Source organism: Anser anser (genome assembly GCF_964211835.1).
Source record: "Anser anser genome assembly, chromosome: 5".
In the NCBI taxonomy this organism is placed as follows: Eukaryota; Metazoa; Chordata; class Aves; order Anseriformes; family Anatidae; genus Anser; species Anser anser.
In genome coordinates, this window is record NC_139725.1 from 57,169,940 (window position 1) to 57,184,429 (window position 14,490).

At 39.3% G+C, this 14,490-nt stretch overlaps 1 protein-coding gene across 11 annotated transcripts in view; it reads left to right on the forward strand.

The window, feature by feature from the left end:
• The window catches only part of LOC310900140 (uncharacterized protein), a 222,706-nt gene that overhangs the window by 157,590 nt on the left and 50,626 nt on the right, over positions 1 to 14,490 (forward strand). For all 11 annotated transcript variants that reach the window (XR_014584847.1, XR_014584851.1, XR_014584852.1 and 8 more), the window contains one exon: positions 10,636 to 10,794. Coding sequence is in view for 6 of the 11 variants with exons in the window: in XM_083837619.1 (XP_083693745.1) it covers positions 10,636 to 10,794 (159 nt within the window). In the remaining 5 variants the exon portion in view is untranslated. The remainder of the gene's footprint in view (positions 1 to 10,635; positions 10,795 to 14,490) is intronic.

A 14,490-nucleotide genomic window follows, 5' to 3' on the forward strand; every position in this document is an offset into this window, starting at 1 on the left:
ATGCTTTGAATCAGTAATTTCAGACTCTGCTCTTGTGGTGGGCAAGAATATGCATTTTTGTCTGTCTTAGCAAAATAAAACTTCAAATTTAGAGTAGCTGAAAATATCTCAGTTCACCCCTGCATTTTAGGAGACCCATGAAGTTTGGCATCAACAGTTCCCCTGGACACTGCCTCTGTGAAGTATTTCCACTTCTCAGAGATGTCAGAGGTGAAGAGGACTCCTTGTACTTGTTTCATCTTGTCGTCCAGGGCTTGTGCCAAGCACAAGAAATGAGAAGATGTCACCTATTCTTCTCTGTATCAGCATCAAAACAGCAGTGTAGGGAGTTGAGGCATGAGGACATAGGAAGACTGGGAACTAGTATGGGTCTGGGAGCAGAAGCAACCCCTCTTCACCTTCCTGCTCCCTGATGGCAATCCCAAGTCTTGCTGAAAACATGCTTACTGCCAGCCTGCTCCTGGCCCCCTGGCTGGAGCCACACAGCCTAGTCCTGAAGGATTAACAGGCCAGTTACAGCAAGGGAGGAAAACTTCTGCTGAACTGTCTCCCTTATGCAATGACATTCTTTCTTACCAGTTAAATTGGTAATTTCAGTGTTTTCTGTGATCAGTAAAGCTTTGGGGAAATATTTTTACTGCACATAAAGAAGGACATGCATCTGTTCCTTTAAAGGATGAGGCAGACTCAAAATATTGCCATGTGGCTTGCAAGTTAAAGACTGCAACTTCTCCCTAGTGTGCCTGTGTTCACCAGATTCATCAAATCTAAAATAAATTATAATTTCCCAGGCTATTGTGTTTAACAAAGCTTTGGAGACATCAGTTGTCTTATTAACATTTATATTCCATTTTTTTGACTAATATTATCTCAGAGAAATTAAGGAAAGCTTATTAGTATTTGAAATGGTGGAAAGAATGTTTTTTTCTTCTTAGTGGTTAATGAATTCTGTGCTGTGTGCATTTGTATGCAAAATGAAACCACATTTTTCCTCATTTTCAAAAGTTATTGGGGGTGCAGTCTTGGTACTAAAATTATATTTTATTCTAAAAAAATATTGTCAAATGTCCAGGGATTTGAGGGGGTACATGGTTTTTCTCTATTACATTTAATCTACAGAACAATGAAGATATCCACTGGCAGATTAAAGTAAATGTACCTGCCTAAAAAAAGGGGAATAGCAAAAATGACTTCCTCTCTTATCACGTAGCATGTATACATCTTTACTTTTCATCTGGATTGCCTTTCCATTACAAAAGACGATTATCGTGAATCTTCACAGTGTCAAGTAGTATGTAGAGTGACCAGACCGAATTTGGAACTCCCTCCATTCTTCCCTTAGCTCCTTCAGTCCACAGATGTTGTGTATTTATTTGTGTGTGTATATATATATATATACATACATACACATATATATATTTCAGTTTGACTTTTTTCCATTCTATAACCTGAGTTTTCTGGTTTCTGCAGCTTCTGTGGTACAAAGTGAAAGGTGTATTAATGTAAACAGGGCAATTAGTATGTATTACTTGTGATTAAACCACCCCTTTAAAAGGCTATAGAATAAATAGACTCTTGTCCATTTATCATACAAATGTTTGGAATATTCAGTAATATAAACCTGTAGTGCCTGCAACACTCCACAAAATAACTCTTATTCCTAGAGTTACAGCATGTAATAAACCTATGTTGAATCCCTAAGTGCATCCTAAATACATGGAGCATTATCATACTCAGTGGGAATTTTATGTGCTTGAGAATCATGGAAAATAGCTATTGTACCATAAATTCCTTCATGCAGGGGTCATTCTCTCTCCTCTTGCTGATCTTTGGGAACAAATAATCATATTAACTAAATATAATGCATATCTCAAATCATGCAGTGGTAATTGTTTCCAGTGGAGTTGCCATATCCCATAGGTTTTAATACAATACTCTAGATTTCATGGGAAATGAACAAATAATTCATGTTGCCCCCATAAAATTTCTCTCTGACCCTGTCTCTGATGCATGATTCTGCGTGATGCATGTATGAACAGAGGAGACTTAAAAGACAAGAATGCTGTTCTTTGTAGTGCTTTGCTTTAGACTGGGTTGTGTTTCTGGATATTGCTCTACTGCATTTGAGATGAATGTGATAAACAACCTTTCCCCAAGCATAGCTTGGATATAGATCACATGGTGTGTTCAAAACTCAGCCACTGTAATGTTTACTCTGCATTATTTTTAAATGTAAACAAAGCAGACAAAGCAGAATATTTGTATTCAGTGTGTAGTATTCCCATCTGATTGTGCATCTGCAAATTTGTACTTTTTGCCTGCCTTTCCTAGAAGATATGTTGGGATGAAGTGCAGTTATTTATATACGATACAGAAATGTAATCACAGTATTTCTCTTTGCAAGATGTATACGGGACTACACTCAGAAATATTAAGCCTTTTGCAGTTGCAACCTCCTTTATATCCACCTGCATCTCTATATTACCCCACTGCAGACTGGATTATTTTGTGTCATGTTGAGCTGGACCTTGCCCTGTCAGCTCTGCTCTCTTCTCTTACAGTGGCACAAAGCAACAGCTTTGCGTAGTGAGAGTACCCGGAGGCTGCTTGCAGTTGCCTGAGCAGGGATGGTTAGTAAGGATAATGCCTTTCCTCTGCAACTACAGTTTAACTTGGCCTCACGACTAAGGCCCATTTTCTGTAAAACAGTCATGAATACAAAGCCATTCAGTCAAAGCCATTCATTGCACAATGAGCTCTTCTCTTACCATTTTTTCCTTTTTTTTTTTTAAATATATATATATATATATACTTATTTTTAATTTTGGTGAAGATTTCTGGTTGAGAGAAAAAAACAGGCATGCATTTGAGCAAGTCAAGCTCATTGGACACAGGCAAAAACAGGCCATTAGAAAAATCTGAGAAATGAATAATATCTGCAGGAACATTCTGGTGGGTGCTGTCATCTTTTGGGATGCAGCAGGAAGGTATCCAGTACCCAAATACCAGCTGTATTGCTGGTCAGAGCTGTTACTGCTCCACCTACCTAAATGCAGCTTTAACCTTTCGCAGCAGGTTAAGTCTGCTCCCAAAGGTGTGTAGTGCCAGTTCTTAAAGTGGATGAAAGTGAATGATAATGCCCTGTATGACTCCGAGTAATGTTCCAAAAAATCCAGAATTTTGACTTTTTCTGGACTTTTTCTGAAACTTAGCAAAAGCATCACCACAGCTTGTCAAATGGCCTAGTGTTTATCCTCAGTCTTATGATGAGATTGAAGTGTTTATTGAGAGGGATGTTAAAGCTGGAGCTTTCAGATCTTCATGTCCGCTTGTCAAAAAATGGTTGGTCTCCAAGTTAAGACTTTCCTCATTTACCTGGAAGTCATTTCTTTATCAGATACTGTCATCATTTTGGCTGGGACAGAATTAATTTTCTTTGTAGAGGCTAATAAGAGGCTGTGCTTTGGATTTTTGATGCAAACAGTGGTGCTAACTGATGTTTTAGTTGTTGCAGAGCAGGGCTCACACAGAGCCAAGGACTCTCCTACTCCTCATGCTGCCCAGCCAGCAAGGGGACTGGGGTGCACCAGGGGCTGCCAGGGGACACAGCCAGCACAGCTGGCCCAGGCTGCCCAAAGGGACATCCCACACCACATGGCGTCATGCTCAGCGATAAAGCCTGGGGTAAAGAAAGGGGAAAGGGGGGTACGTTCAAAGCGATGGCGTTTGTCTTCCCCAGGAACCGTTCTGCATGCTGAGCCCTGCTGTCCAGGGTGTGGCTGACGCCTGCCTGCTGATGGGAAGCAGTGAACAAATTCCTTGTCTTGCTTTGTTTGCATGCGTGGCTTTTGCTTTACCTAGTGAACTGTCTGTGTCTCAGCCCGTGATTTCTCACACATTTACCTTTCTGATTCTCTCTCCCATCCCAGCTGGGGAGACTGAGTGAGTGGCTGTGTGGTGCTGAGCTGCCTGCTGGGTTAAACTACAACAGAAGCAGTTGAGAAAATCTTTAAGAAAAACAAGGGAGACCTCTTATTTCTTAGAGAAAAAAGAAGTAAAATATAATTCTTAGCAAAGACTCTGTAAGTCTCTTTGCACAGAAAATCCCAGTCTACATTTAAATGGGGCCATTCTGAAAGCATGTGTGGGCACGTGTGGGTCAGTTCTCTGTGTAAGAACAATAGGGATGGTAAAGTTTTATCACTCAGGGTGACTGATACAGAGTAAATCAGATATTCAAACAGAGACAGATCATATGGCATGTGAAGCATAAACCATTGAATAGCCTGATGCTCTGCAGGAGCTATGTCTGGTATCCTTGCATGCTAAAATTGAGCTTAGTGAATGTCTAGGGCTGGTTCCAGCTTTCATTCAGTCAAACCAAATGTGGCTGCATTGGAAGACTGAGATACTTGTGCAGTCGAGTGCCAGTGAAGTCAGCATGTTCCTTGAGCAGCTTGGAAAGCGTTTGGCTTGGCATTACCTCACCTAATGTGCACCCAGCATTAAAACTTCCCCTGAAGCAATACGTTTAATTGCGTGCTCTACTGAAGAAAAAGAAGTCTAATTGGTCCCAAATTCATTCTATCAATAAAAGCATTTTTTTTTCTGATCTAAATACAAAGTATTTAGAGAGATTTCTAGACAACTTGAAATAAAATACATCTTGTGTTAGTTATGTGCATCTTTACTGCTTACACCAAACAATGGCTTTTATTAGAAGTTTAATCTGTTTTTCTCAAGAAAATCCTAGATAAATATTTTGCATGCTATATTCTAATATGAGTAAGTTTGCTTTTTCCATTATTGCCTTATTTATTATAATATAATGTCAGGAGGAATGCTAAATTTATCTGTAGCATTGTTCATTACTGTTTGAGCAAACAATGACAATATTCTTTAAATTGGGCCATTGTGTTAATTGAGAGGGTAGGTTTTTATTCTCATGGTTCAAGCTTCTAAAAAAAAAAGCCAACAAACAAAAAACAACAAACAAAAACCAGCAAGAAAGCTGGGCCCCTTTTCCTTCCCGTTCTGTGTTTAAAGACCTATAGCAGCATGAATGAAACATCACCAAACAATTGCATCCCCCCAGGCCCCAGGGAGCTAACGTATGTTATCAGCATTTACAATGAAAAGAACAAATATCAGAATCTCAGCATTACTGTGACTTCAATTCTCCTCCCCCTGCATTATTATTTTTTTTAAGCTCATTTTAGAGAGCTGCAGGTTGCAATTCCCAGCTCTGTGCAGGAGAAGCCCTCATAATGAGTCAGAATTCACAAACACATGCACGTACCCCACATGCACGTACACACATACATATATTTTTCATGGTATAACCAAAGATGTTATCTCGGTAATTCTCTATTCACTGTGCTTCCCACTAATCCAATGCAGAACCAGATTATGAACCCAGCCTTTTGAAGCCTTGATGTTATTTTGCTTGATAAATTGGGCACAAGACTAAAATTGAAAAGAAACCCTGTTTTTATTATTGGAGACAAATCTAGCAAGCAGGAAGCATATGTTGTGCTTTGGACCACATGCTGGGGAGAGGGAGCTAGAGGGCTCTCACACCAATCAGTTACTTCAAACAATACCCGGCATCCACCTGGGACAGAGCCTGTGCCATTAGTCTTGACTGGAGCAGCCCTCTAATGCCACCAGGCAGCCCCAAGGAGCGGAGAAACCCACCTGACAAAATGTCACAAGGAAGAAAGGAAAAGAAATAATCAATACGTTTGGTATTGATTTGCATTTTGTTTCCCTTACAATTTGATACAGGAATATGCTGATCAAATGAGGGGGGCGGGGGAAAAGAGGCATGTTCTAGAGGCTAGCAAAGGGCTTATGCAAAAGCTTTAATGTTAGTGAGCTAATGCAAGGATCACAATAAATGTGCGGACCAGCAACGCTGTATTTTTCAAAGGGCAGTGTAGAGTATTGATCTGTATTAGAAATGATAATGAGGTTATTTTGTGCCTCGGTGAAATACCTTAACTGTTTCAGTGCTTCAAATACATCAGAGTTAAAGTGCTGGAGCGTATGAATTTTTAATGCCTCCAACTCCACTTCCTAAATTTTTTCTGTCTTTCCAAATAGCTATTTCAGTTTTATATTCCTGGGCTATTGCAGCTACTTCTTCCGATAGTTTCAGCTTCCCCCGTCAATGTAACTGCTCGTGAAATAGGAGTTACTGAAATCCATCCCCACAGAGAGGAGCTTTGCTTTGCAAACATCTTGCAGTCTCTTTCATGTTTAAAATATTTTAGGTAAACTGAAGGAACGAACCTTTCAACTTTTTTAAATGCAGGTGAAGATCGGTGCTTGTGGAAAATGCAGCACGTTCTTGGTGATTTATTCTGGAATTGCCTTGGCTTGCTTTGTTTTGATCAATAGAAGACATTTCCTAATTCTGTGTGACTCTTCTGCTGATTTGTGTATACGTAATGGTCGCTTGGTTAGTGAAGCGATCTGAATAAATTGTTAATGTGAAGGCCAGATTCTTATTTAGTGCAACAGCACATGTGGAATTGGACTAGCCAAGGTTAGCAGCAGCAACATATAGCATGACACGGAAAGGGAAGCTTTGCTGCTGCAACTTTCTGCTCGAAGGTGAAAAAAAATCTTATCATACAATTCCCAGGATCTCTTGTTTCTGGTGAATGTCTTTTGTTTCTTTTCAATTTATTTCCAACAGTTGGTTGGAACACAAGATACAAGATAGGATAATCAATTAAGGTTTTCACCTTTGGTGCTGTATATTAAAAGCTTTTACAAAGAGAACAGCTCTGTTTTTGTGCTGATACTATTCAAGTATCATAAGCCTATTTGCACAGCTAAAAGTATAATCCCTGTCTAGCATTCCAGAATTCAAGCTCTCATCAGTCCTTTTCAGTAGAAAAAAAAAATCACTGAAAACTATAAACAGTCATCTCTAGGCACTCCAGGTTAAAGCCTCTCTCTGTCATTTAAAATTAATAACTGTCAAAAATAGTGCAATCTGATTCAAAAAATGTGCTGAAGTCAACAGGCATGTATATCAATATATTACTACCTATGTGATTCTGAATCCTGTAGTTAACTTTTAAAAACATACTTTTAAAGACATTCGATTAAACTATAGTTACCACCAGTATTATAGAAATTCAGAGAAATTGCTTCAAAAATGTGACTTTTTTCTCTATTTTCAGATGCTGTTTGCTAGAACTGTAGGGAAGCAACAATGATTTACTCTGCCTGTTGACCCAGACTTGTGGGTTTAAGTGGGCAGTATTTTCTCTAGAAAGTGTTGTTTCTAAATAACAGGGACACATTACAAATGATATCCCAAGGGCAAGATATTAGAAATGGTTGGTGGGAGCTGATGTTTTTATCACGGATGTAAACAGGACTTAGGCACCAGTCAGTGCTTCTGGGAATCCTCCCATTAAAATTCTTTCGTTTCCTTTTGCTGATGAAGTCAGAATACTGTGCCTTGCTTCTGTTTTTTCTCTTGGTTGTGGACTGCTGTATTAACCTGCTTCTAATTTAGATTAGTTTTCAGACCGATTGTGAGTTGGATTCTTCCTCTTGGTGCTCCCCAATCTGTGATTGTGTGTGTAGGGGTCGATGTGCAGGAGCACATTTCTTTGGTGTTATTCTTGACAGGGCCCGTGACATCCGAGGTCACGCCTAGCTTGTCTTGCCCAGCTACTTTGCTCTTTCTACACTAAAATTAGTGTATGTGAAGAGTTATTTGCGGCAAGCAGCTGTTGCAGCTTTTCTGTCTCTGCAGGGCAGAAGGTTGGGAATAGCAGGAGGACAGAGTAAGGGAGGTTGCTGCCTTCAAAGTAGCTTTAGGTATGTGAAAGAAAAGAAAGGAAAAAATCAATCGCCTAAAGTGCTAGACAAGGAGTGCTGCGAAGTATCTGGTTACAAGAGCCCTGCAGAGCCCTGCCTTCCCATTGTCAGCGGGACCAGAAAAGAGAAACAAACGAGTCTTTTTGATTTAAATAATCAATTCCTAATGCATCGAAAAACAAACAATGCCCCCAAGCTCTAACTTTTCTTATGTTAAGTTTAATCATTGATCAAAGTTAGTTGCATCCAATTATTGCATCGTGCTTGTTGACGTAATGTTCGCACTGTGGTTTATAGCATCCCAGCTATGCTTTCCCAAGCAGCTATGACACCCCATTTATCACTATCTAGCCAGAGATATTTTGAAATACAGATAAGCTGTTAGCTATTAGAGCAACAGTATTCAGGAGCTGCTTTTACTGATTTACAGCCTGTCCCAGTATGACTGGCTATTTACAGAGGTCTGAGAATGGGAGCTGGTTTTCATGAGCCATGATCGCACTTTCCCATTGATTTCACAGGGTGCTTCGGGGGTATAAAAAAAAAACAAAAAACAAAACAAAACAAAACAACAACAACAACAAAAAAAAACCCAGACACACACAACAAAAAATGCAGCAGACAAGATCCCAGGTTATTCTTGTCTCAGGCATATGCTGTGACCCCACAGCCCTGCTCCTTAGTTATTAATAACTATATTGAACCATAATAGTTTTTGTAATGCTCTGAAGGGTGTCCTCTTATTAACTTCTCTTTATTCTGGGAAAAACCCATTAGTTATAACTCTTTGTTTCCTATTATTTAACTGGGATTTAATCCTTAACATGACTTGCTCTTTATCCCATGCTTATTTGTTCCCTTTGATAATCTCCAGTGAGGGATCCTATCAAAAGCCCTTTGAAATTGCAAATAATTTACACCCACTATTTTATGAACCTTTGCAACACAGTCTAGAAGGCAAAGGGGCGCGATTAACTCTTACAGGAGCTCTGCTGGTGTCATCCTAGCAGTAGATATTTGTCTACGTGCGGTATTTCTCCGCTGATAATTGCCCGCTCCCATCTGTTTCCCCACTAGTGAAGTGACCCTTCCAAATTGGCTGTTGCGTGCTTGCTGTAAAAGCCATTACTGGGGAATATCCAGCCTGGTTTTAAGTAGGGAGAGGAGAGCTTGGAAAAGAACTTGACTCCAGTGCTCTGCATGCAGCAGAAGCTGTAAGTCCTGCCATGCAAATGATTATGCAAGTGAAAATCTGTTTTGTTGCATAGATCTGTGCTTGTATGGGAACTGGCCCTGCCTCTTGGGGTATAGTATGGAGGATGCTTGGAGGGGGTGTAAAACGATGGCTTTCTTTCCATTTCTGCTTGATTCTCTTTTCTTGGTATCCCACAGTTTAGCAAACTAGGAACCTCACACAGGAAACCTGTCTAGCCTTGTGGAGCTGACCTGGAGATGGTTCCCAGTGGGTGGGAAATGGAATTGTACTGGGGACGATGAAGAAGCGCTGTGTCAACCCTTTCATTCATCTGTGGATTGAGGACGGCTCACTCCTCCTCTCCCTCAGCTCTCTGGACCCTCCTCCCTGTGTGAGCTACCTGGTCAGCTGGGTGCGGTCTTTCTTACCTGTGTGTCTCTTTCTGAGGCATTTTTTCCAGTCTCACGCTTCCAATATTCTGTGTCTTTCCTGGTAACATGTCAGTCAGTATTCACCCGGGCTACCTTTAAGCTCAACATTGCCAACACATGCTCCCAGCCCTGCTGCAGACCCAGTCCTCCAGGGAGCCCATACAATTTACCTGGCACCTACACTCCTCAGCTTCTCACCCAAGTTTGGCCACCTGTGCGGGCTCTGAGTGATGGTCAGTGGCTCACCTGTCACTTGGCTTCCTGCTACCAGCTTTGAAGTGGCCGCTGAGCTGTCAGGCATTCTTCTGCTCTAGGCCCTCAGCCATGTGAAGCCTTCAGAGGGGGTGTTAAGGCACTGACTAGCAGTTCTGACTAGCAGTTTGAAGCTACAAGGCTATTATTTTAAAATCAGGGGGTCCCTAATTCAGCATCACTTCTAAACACAGTGCTATAATGCTTTCTGCACACCAATAAAAAAACATACATAAAATATTTTAGCTGGTGCTGGCTCCTAGTCTGGTGCAAAATGGGCCTAACAATGTTACTTCCAACACAGCTGTACCAGCTAACACCACATAAGCGCTTGGACTTCAAAGTACCTTTCCTTGTAATTCTGCGGAGTCGTACATGTGCTGCATTTCTGAAGGGGCTTATGCTATAGATGGGTTGTTAATCTCAGAAAGGTTGGAAGATTTCAAGCAAAGATCTTACAGAATTTCCTATAAGCATTTGTACTAATTAGCTCAGATTCAAATTGTTTCACAAAATCAAAGGGGAATTAAGATTTTAATTTCTTTCTTCCTTTTTGTTTTTCTTCATTATTTGACAAAGCCTAGAGACTAATCCCATCTTAAACATGAATATGAAATAGACCTAACAGATGTTCTGTCTGCTACAAAACTTTATTTAAGCAGGCATGGTCTGCATGTAATATGCACATGAAGGTCAAAGCTTGTGGATTGTGGTACAAAAACACAAAGCCTTGACACTATTTAATTATTTTTATTTGTAATTTTTTCAAGTGAGTTGAGTGAATGATTAATGGTATTGGCTTAGAACAGGCACAATGCTGGCAAGCACTGTGCAAATGTCAACATTGTGAACATACCTCTGTCCTGACCCTCAGCACCTTTTCTATTCCCATTTCCCATCTCTCTGGAACAGATCCTACCAGCCCTTTGCCAAATGGACTTCTGTTTTTCTGAAGCACACAACAGCTGGAATGAAGTTGGAAAGGATATTTGGATTCCAAAGCCTGGAATGCCTTGCTTCTGCTACTGTACAGTGGAAGCAGCTGCATTTTGGAATATGGCCTTTCCTCAGGTGAATTCTGTTTTTACGGGGACTTTGCATGTTTTACATGTTACCACCTACATTTTGAAGTAGTAGAAGCACTGCAGCAGCAATCTGTTCCCTGCCCTTCTAAATGGCTCGGCTGCATTAGGCCCTGCAGGGCCTCTAGACCCACTGTCCCCTTCTCTGCAGACTGCCTTTGCTAAAAGCTGTGACCCAATTGCTAAACACTTGCCAAAATTTGAGAGGATTGAAGCAGATTTGTGGCTGTGCATGGCCACCATGCAAAGCTCAGTGTCTTTGTGTGAACAGGATAAGCATGTTTTGAACAGAGTAGGTTTTTCTGCATTCCTTCTTTTTTATTGTTATTATTTTTTTTCTATTTTTCTCTTTAATTTCCTTTGGAAAAGGAGTTAAAAAATCTAGAAAAAAAATAATTAATTTTAAAAAACTTATTTCCATGTGGACATTTCTGAAAACTGGTGAGAAAACTGGAACAGAAAGAAGGGAGAAGGAAACTCCTGACCACTGTTTTACTACTTCCTGCCTGAAAGAAATGTAGAAAGTATTTGGAAAATGTGAAAATGCTATATTTATCTCAGTATTTCTCACAGTAGACATTTTTTCCTGTCCATAAAGTTTCATAGGAAGATGCTTTCTCAGAGTTTTGATGAGAGATTCTTATATTTTAACCATCTCTGCTTTGTTATGAATAATTTCCTGTGTGGTTTCAGGATATTCAGGTGTCAAAATTTTGAAAGGAAACTCATGCCAGCCTCCTTAGTTGAAGCTCAAGGCAATTTCTAGCTCTTGTAACAAGTCTGAGTCCACATTAGCCACAGAAGTCAAATGTGTCTGGATCTAGATTTCAAACGCTCCGGATTCAAAGTCAGTCTTAGGCCTTTTGGTTTGGCTCTAGCAGTGGAATTTAAATCCCTTGATTAGGACTTTAACACCCTCTGTTTCAGGCTATTCAATTTGCGTTTTCCTCTTTTTGTGCTGAGTACATCTTGGAGTGTTGTGTAAGTTACTTTGAAAAATATCCTTTGGCTTCTAAGGGTTTGAACTTGGCCTTTAAATCATTCTCAGATGTTTCTCTTAACTAATGTTTTCATTAAAGTTTTCTACCATTTTTCATGTATATGTAAGTATGTGTGTCCATTAATGGTATAATAGTGCATTTTCTCATACTTTTTTTTTGCCTGTTCACTTATGACAAAGTGGTTGTAGAGGATGTTGTACACTCTTCTAAAACAATTTCAGTTTCTTTATTGACTTTTTTTTTTCCATTTTTTTCCCAACCTTTTCATAGTTGTTTTAACAATAGCAGGACAGGGCCTTTCAGACTATGAAGGAATTGGTAATCTGATCACGTACTGTATGTCTTTGAAAAGAAGAAAATACAAAGACAGAATATGATAGAATTTTATTTAATGCATTGGCATGAAGTGTAAATACATACTGCATACAGATACTAAACTTTCCTAGTTCTGATATGAAATAATTACCCTGGGGATCTCTGTGTGAAGTAAGTCCTATATAACCATTCAAATATGGATAATGTGATTCAGGTGACCTCTGCTTAATACTAAAGGTCATCCATCAAGTGTAAATGTGAATGTTTACTTAGTTACAGATTTTATTTCACCTTAGAAAATGAAGAGAACTTTTTTTTTTTTTAATTTAGTATGAATAACTATTATTTTAGTGACACACACAAGATACCACAGTATATATAGTATCGATCATATACATTTTTTGTAAGTCTGGTGTTTAATTTGGCTGATGTTCCATTCAGAGACTTGGTATACTCCATGAAATAGGGGTCTCTTGTACAGATCTGTAGCTAATCAATTAGTGTCATCAGAAGACTTAGTTGTCACATTTGGACATCTAAAACATAATATTCCATTCACAAGTTTCCATTGTTCTTCCTGCCCCCATTCAGTCATGGCAAGTTAATTCCTGTTACATATAAACAACGGAAACTAAGACTTATGCTGTTTGCTTCAGAACTAGATTTTGCATACAATCTCTAAAATTTGCAAGGAATAATTTGTAAATTCTGCTTATGGTTAGCTCTTTTTCTGAAAGCCTCAAAATAACCCCCAAATTATGCCTTTTTTTTTTTTTTTTGGTGGTGTTGGGACGTGTATTATGTGCAATTAAACTAGTTTTCTGGACACTTGGGTTCTTCAGCTGTGATAACTTTAAAACTTCTGGCACATAGAGAGTCACTTCACCTTTCTGTGTCTTGGTGTCTCCACCTTTAGAAAGAAGATAATAACGTTTAATTGTCTCCAGAGAACATCCATATCAGTATATAGTTATTTTTTCCAAAGAGCTTTGAAGGTGTAAAATGGGATATTCTGTGAGTGCTGAAGAACTATTATAGGAACTGAAGAATTGAGGCATTTTTTTTTCATGATTCAGCAGGAGTTAAACTGAGACCTTGTGGTATTGAAATGTAGTTTTATCACTGACTTTGGTGCTAAGCAGATATAGGTAGTATCCAAGTCCTATGCAGTAGCCGTCCGTACCATTTATGGCTAGCAGTGTGTTAAGTTGGAAGTGAAATGGATTTGCTGACCATCCTCTCTGCGGCTTATCCTCTCTCCCAAAATGGTGCTCTAGAAAATACTATCATCCTTATCAGCAGCTCATTAAATGCCTTCTTTTTCCGTTTGTGACACTTGCTATCTCTATGACAAGTGGTAGGGTATCCCCTATCCAAGCAGGTTTACTTCTAATTTCTCCATAGTGTGGCAGTCCAGATCTACTAAATTGTGTTTCTATGAAGTCCTGTTGCCAGCTGATTTGCTTTTCACCATGGCAGCATTGTTTCCAGTCTCTTAAGTAATTCCCAGGGTGGCAGTGGCAAGTAGTAGTTCTGTACATTATGTTTTAATTCAAGAACTCAAACTAGTGGTCTTACTGTAGTCCTCTGAATGCTAATGTTACTGTAGGCAGGCAACTTCTTTTTTTTTCATTCTTTCTCCAGTCAAATATGCTGGAGCTGCCACATCTTTTCCATTTCTAGTTACTTAAACATCCCTTTTCTCTTCATGTGTCTTCTCCAACTGCTCAAATTCTCTTCTATTGGAAATACACAGACTAAACATATTGGGAAAGACAAAAAGAAGTTCAAAAAAAAGTTCAGAGGATGACTGAATGCTTCTGTAATTTTAATTAATTTTTAGGGCTTATTCAAATTCAATTCAATCTTTGCATTATCTTGCGGTGATTCTGAGATGACATGAGCCCATAGTAATGGTATAAACTTGAAGTTTTGATTAAAAAGGAAGATAAGAAGCCAGCAAAATTTACAGTTACTTTAAACAGGCTATTTGTGTGATTTGAATGAGATCTAGAAGAAAAAAATCAGTGGGAATGGAAAATTTTTAAAAGACTCTTGAAGATAGATGCAAAAGAAGGAAGGAAGAGGGACAAACATCGAGGAATTTTGGGGCTTTGCTTCAATTCTGTTCCATTAGAGTTAGCAAAGAGGTAGCCAAGTAGCAAAATAATAGTACAGAAATGTCAGGGGAAAAAAAAATCAATGATAGGGAAAATGTGAGTCTGAAGAGTGGAAATGGCTCTGTGTTTTATGTGGGGAAGAAAAACATGGTAAACTGGCTTGGAATAATAACTGAGACCTTTCTTAGTGCTTTGAAGGGGGATTTACCTTCGCGGAGGGAAAAAAAAAAAAAAGGACTAGGAAAGCAT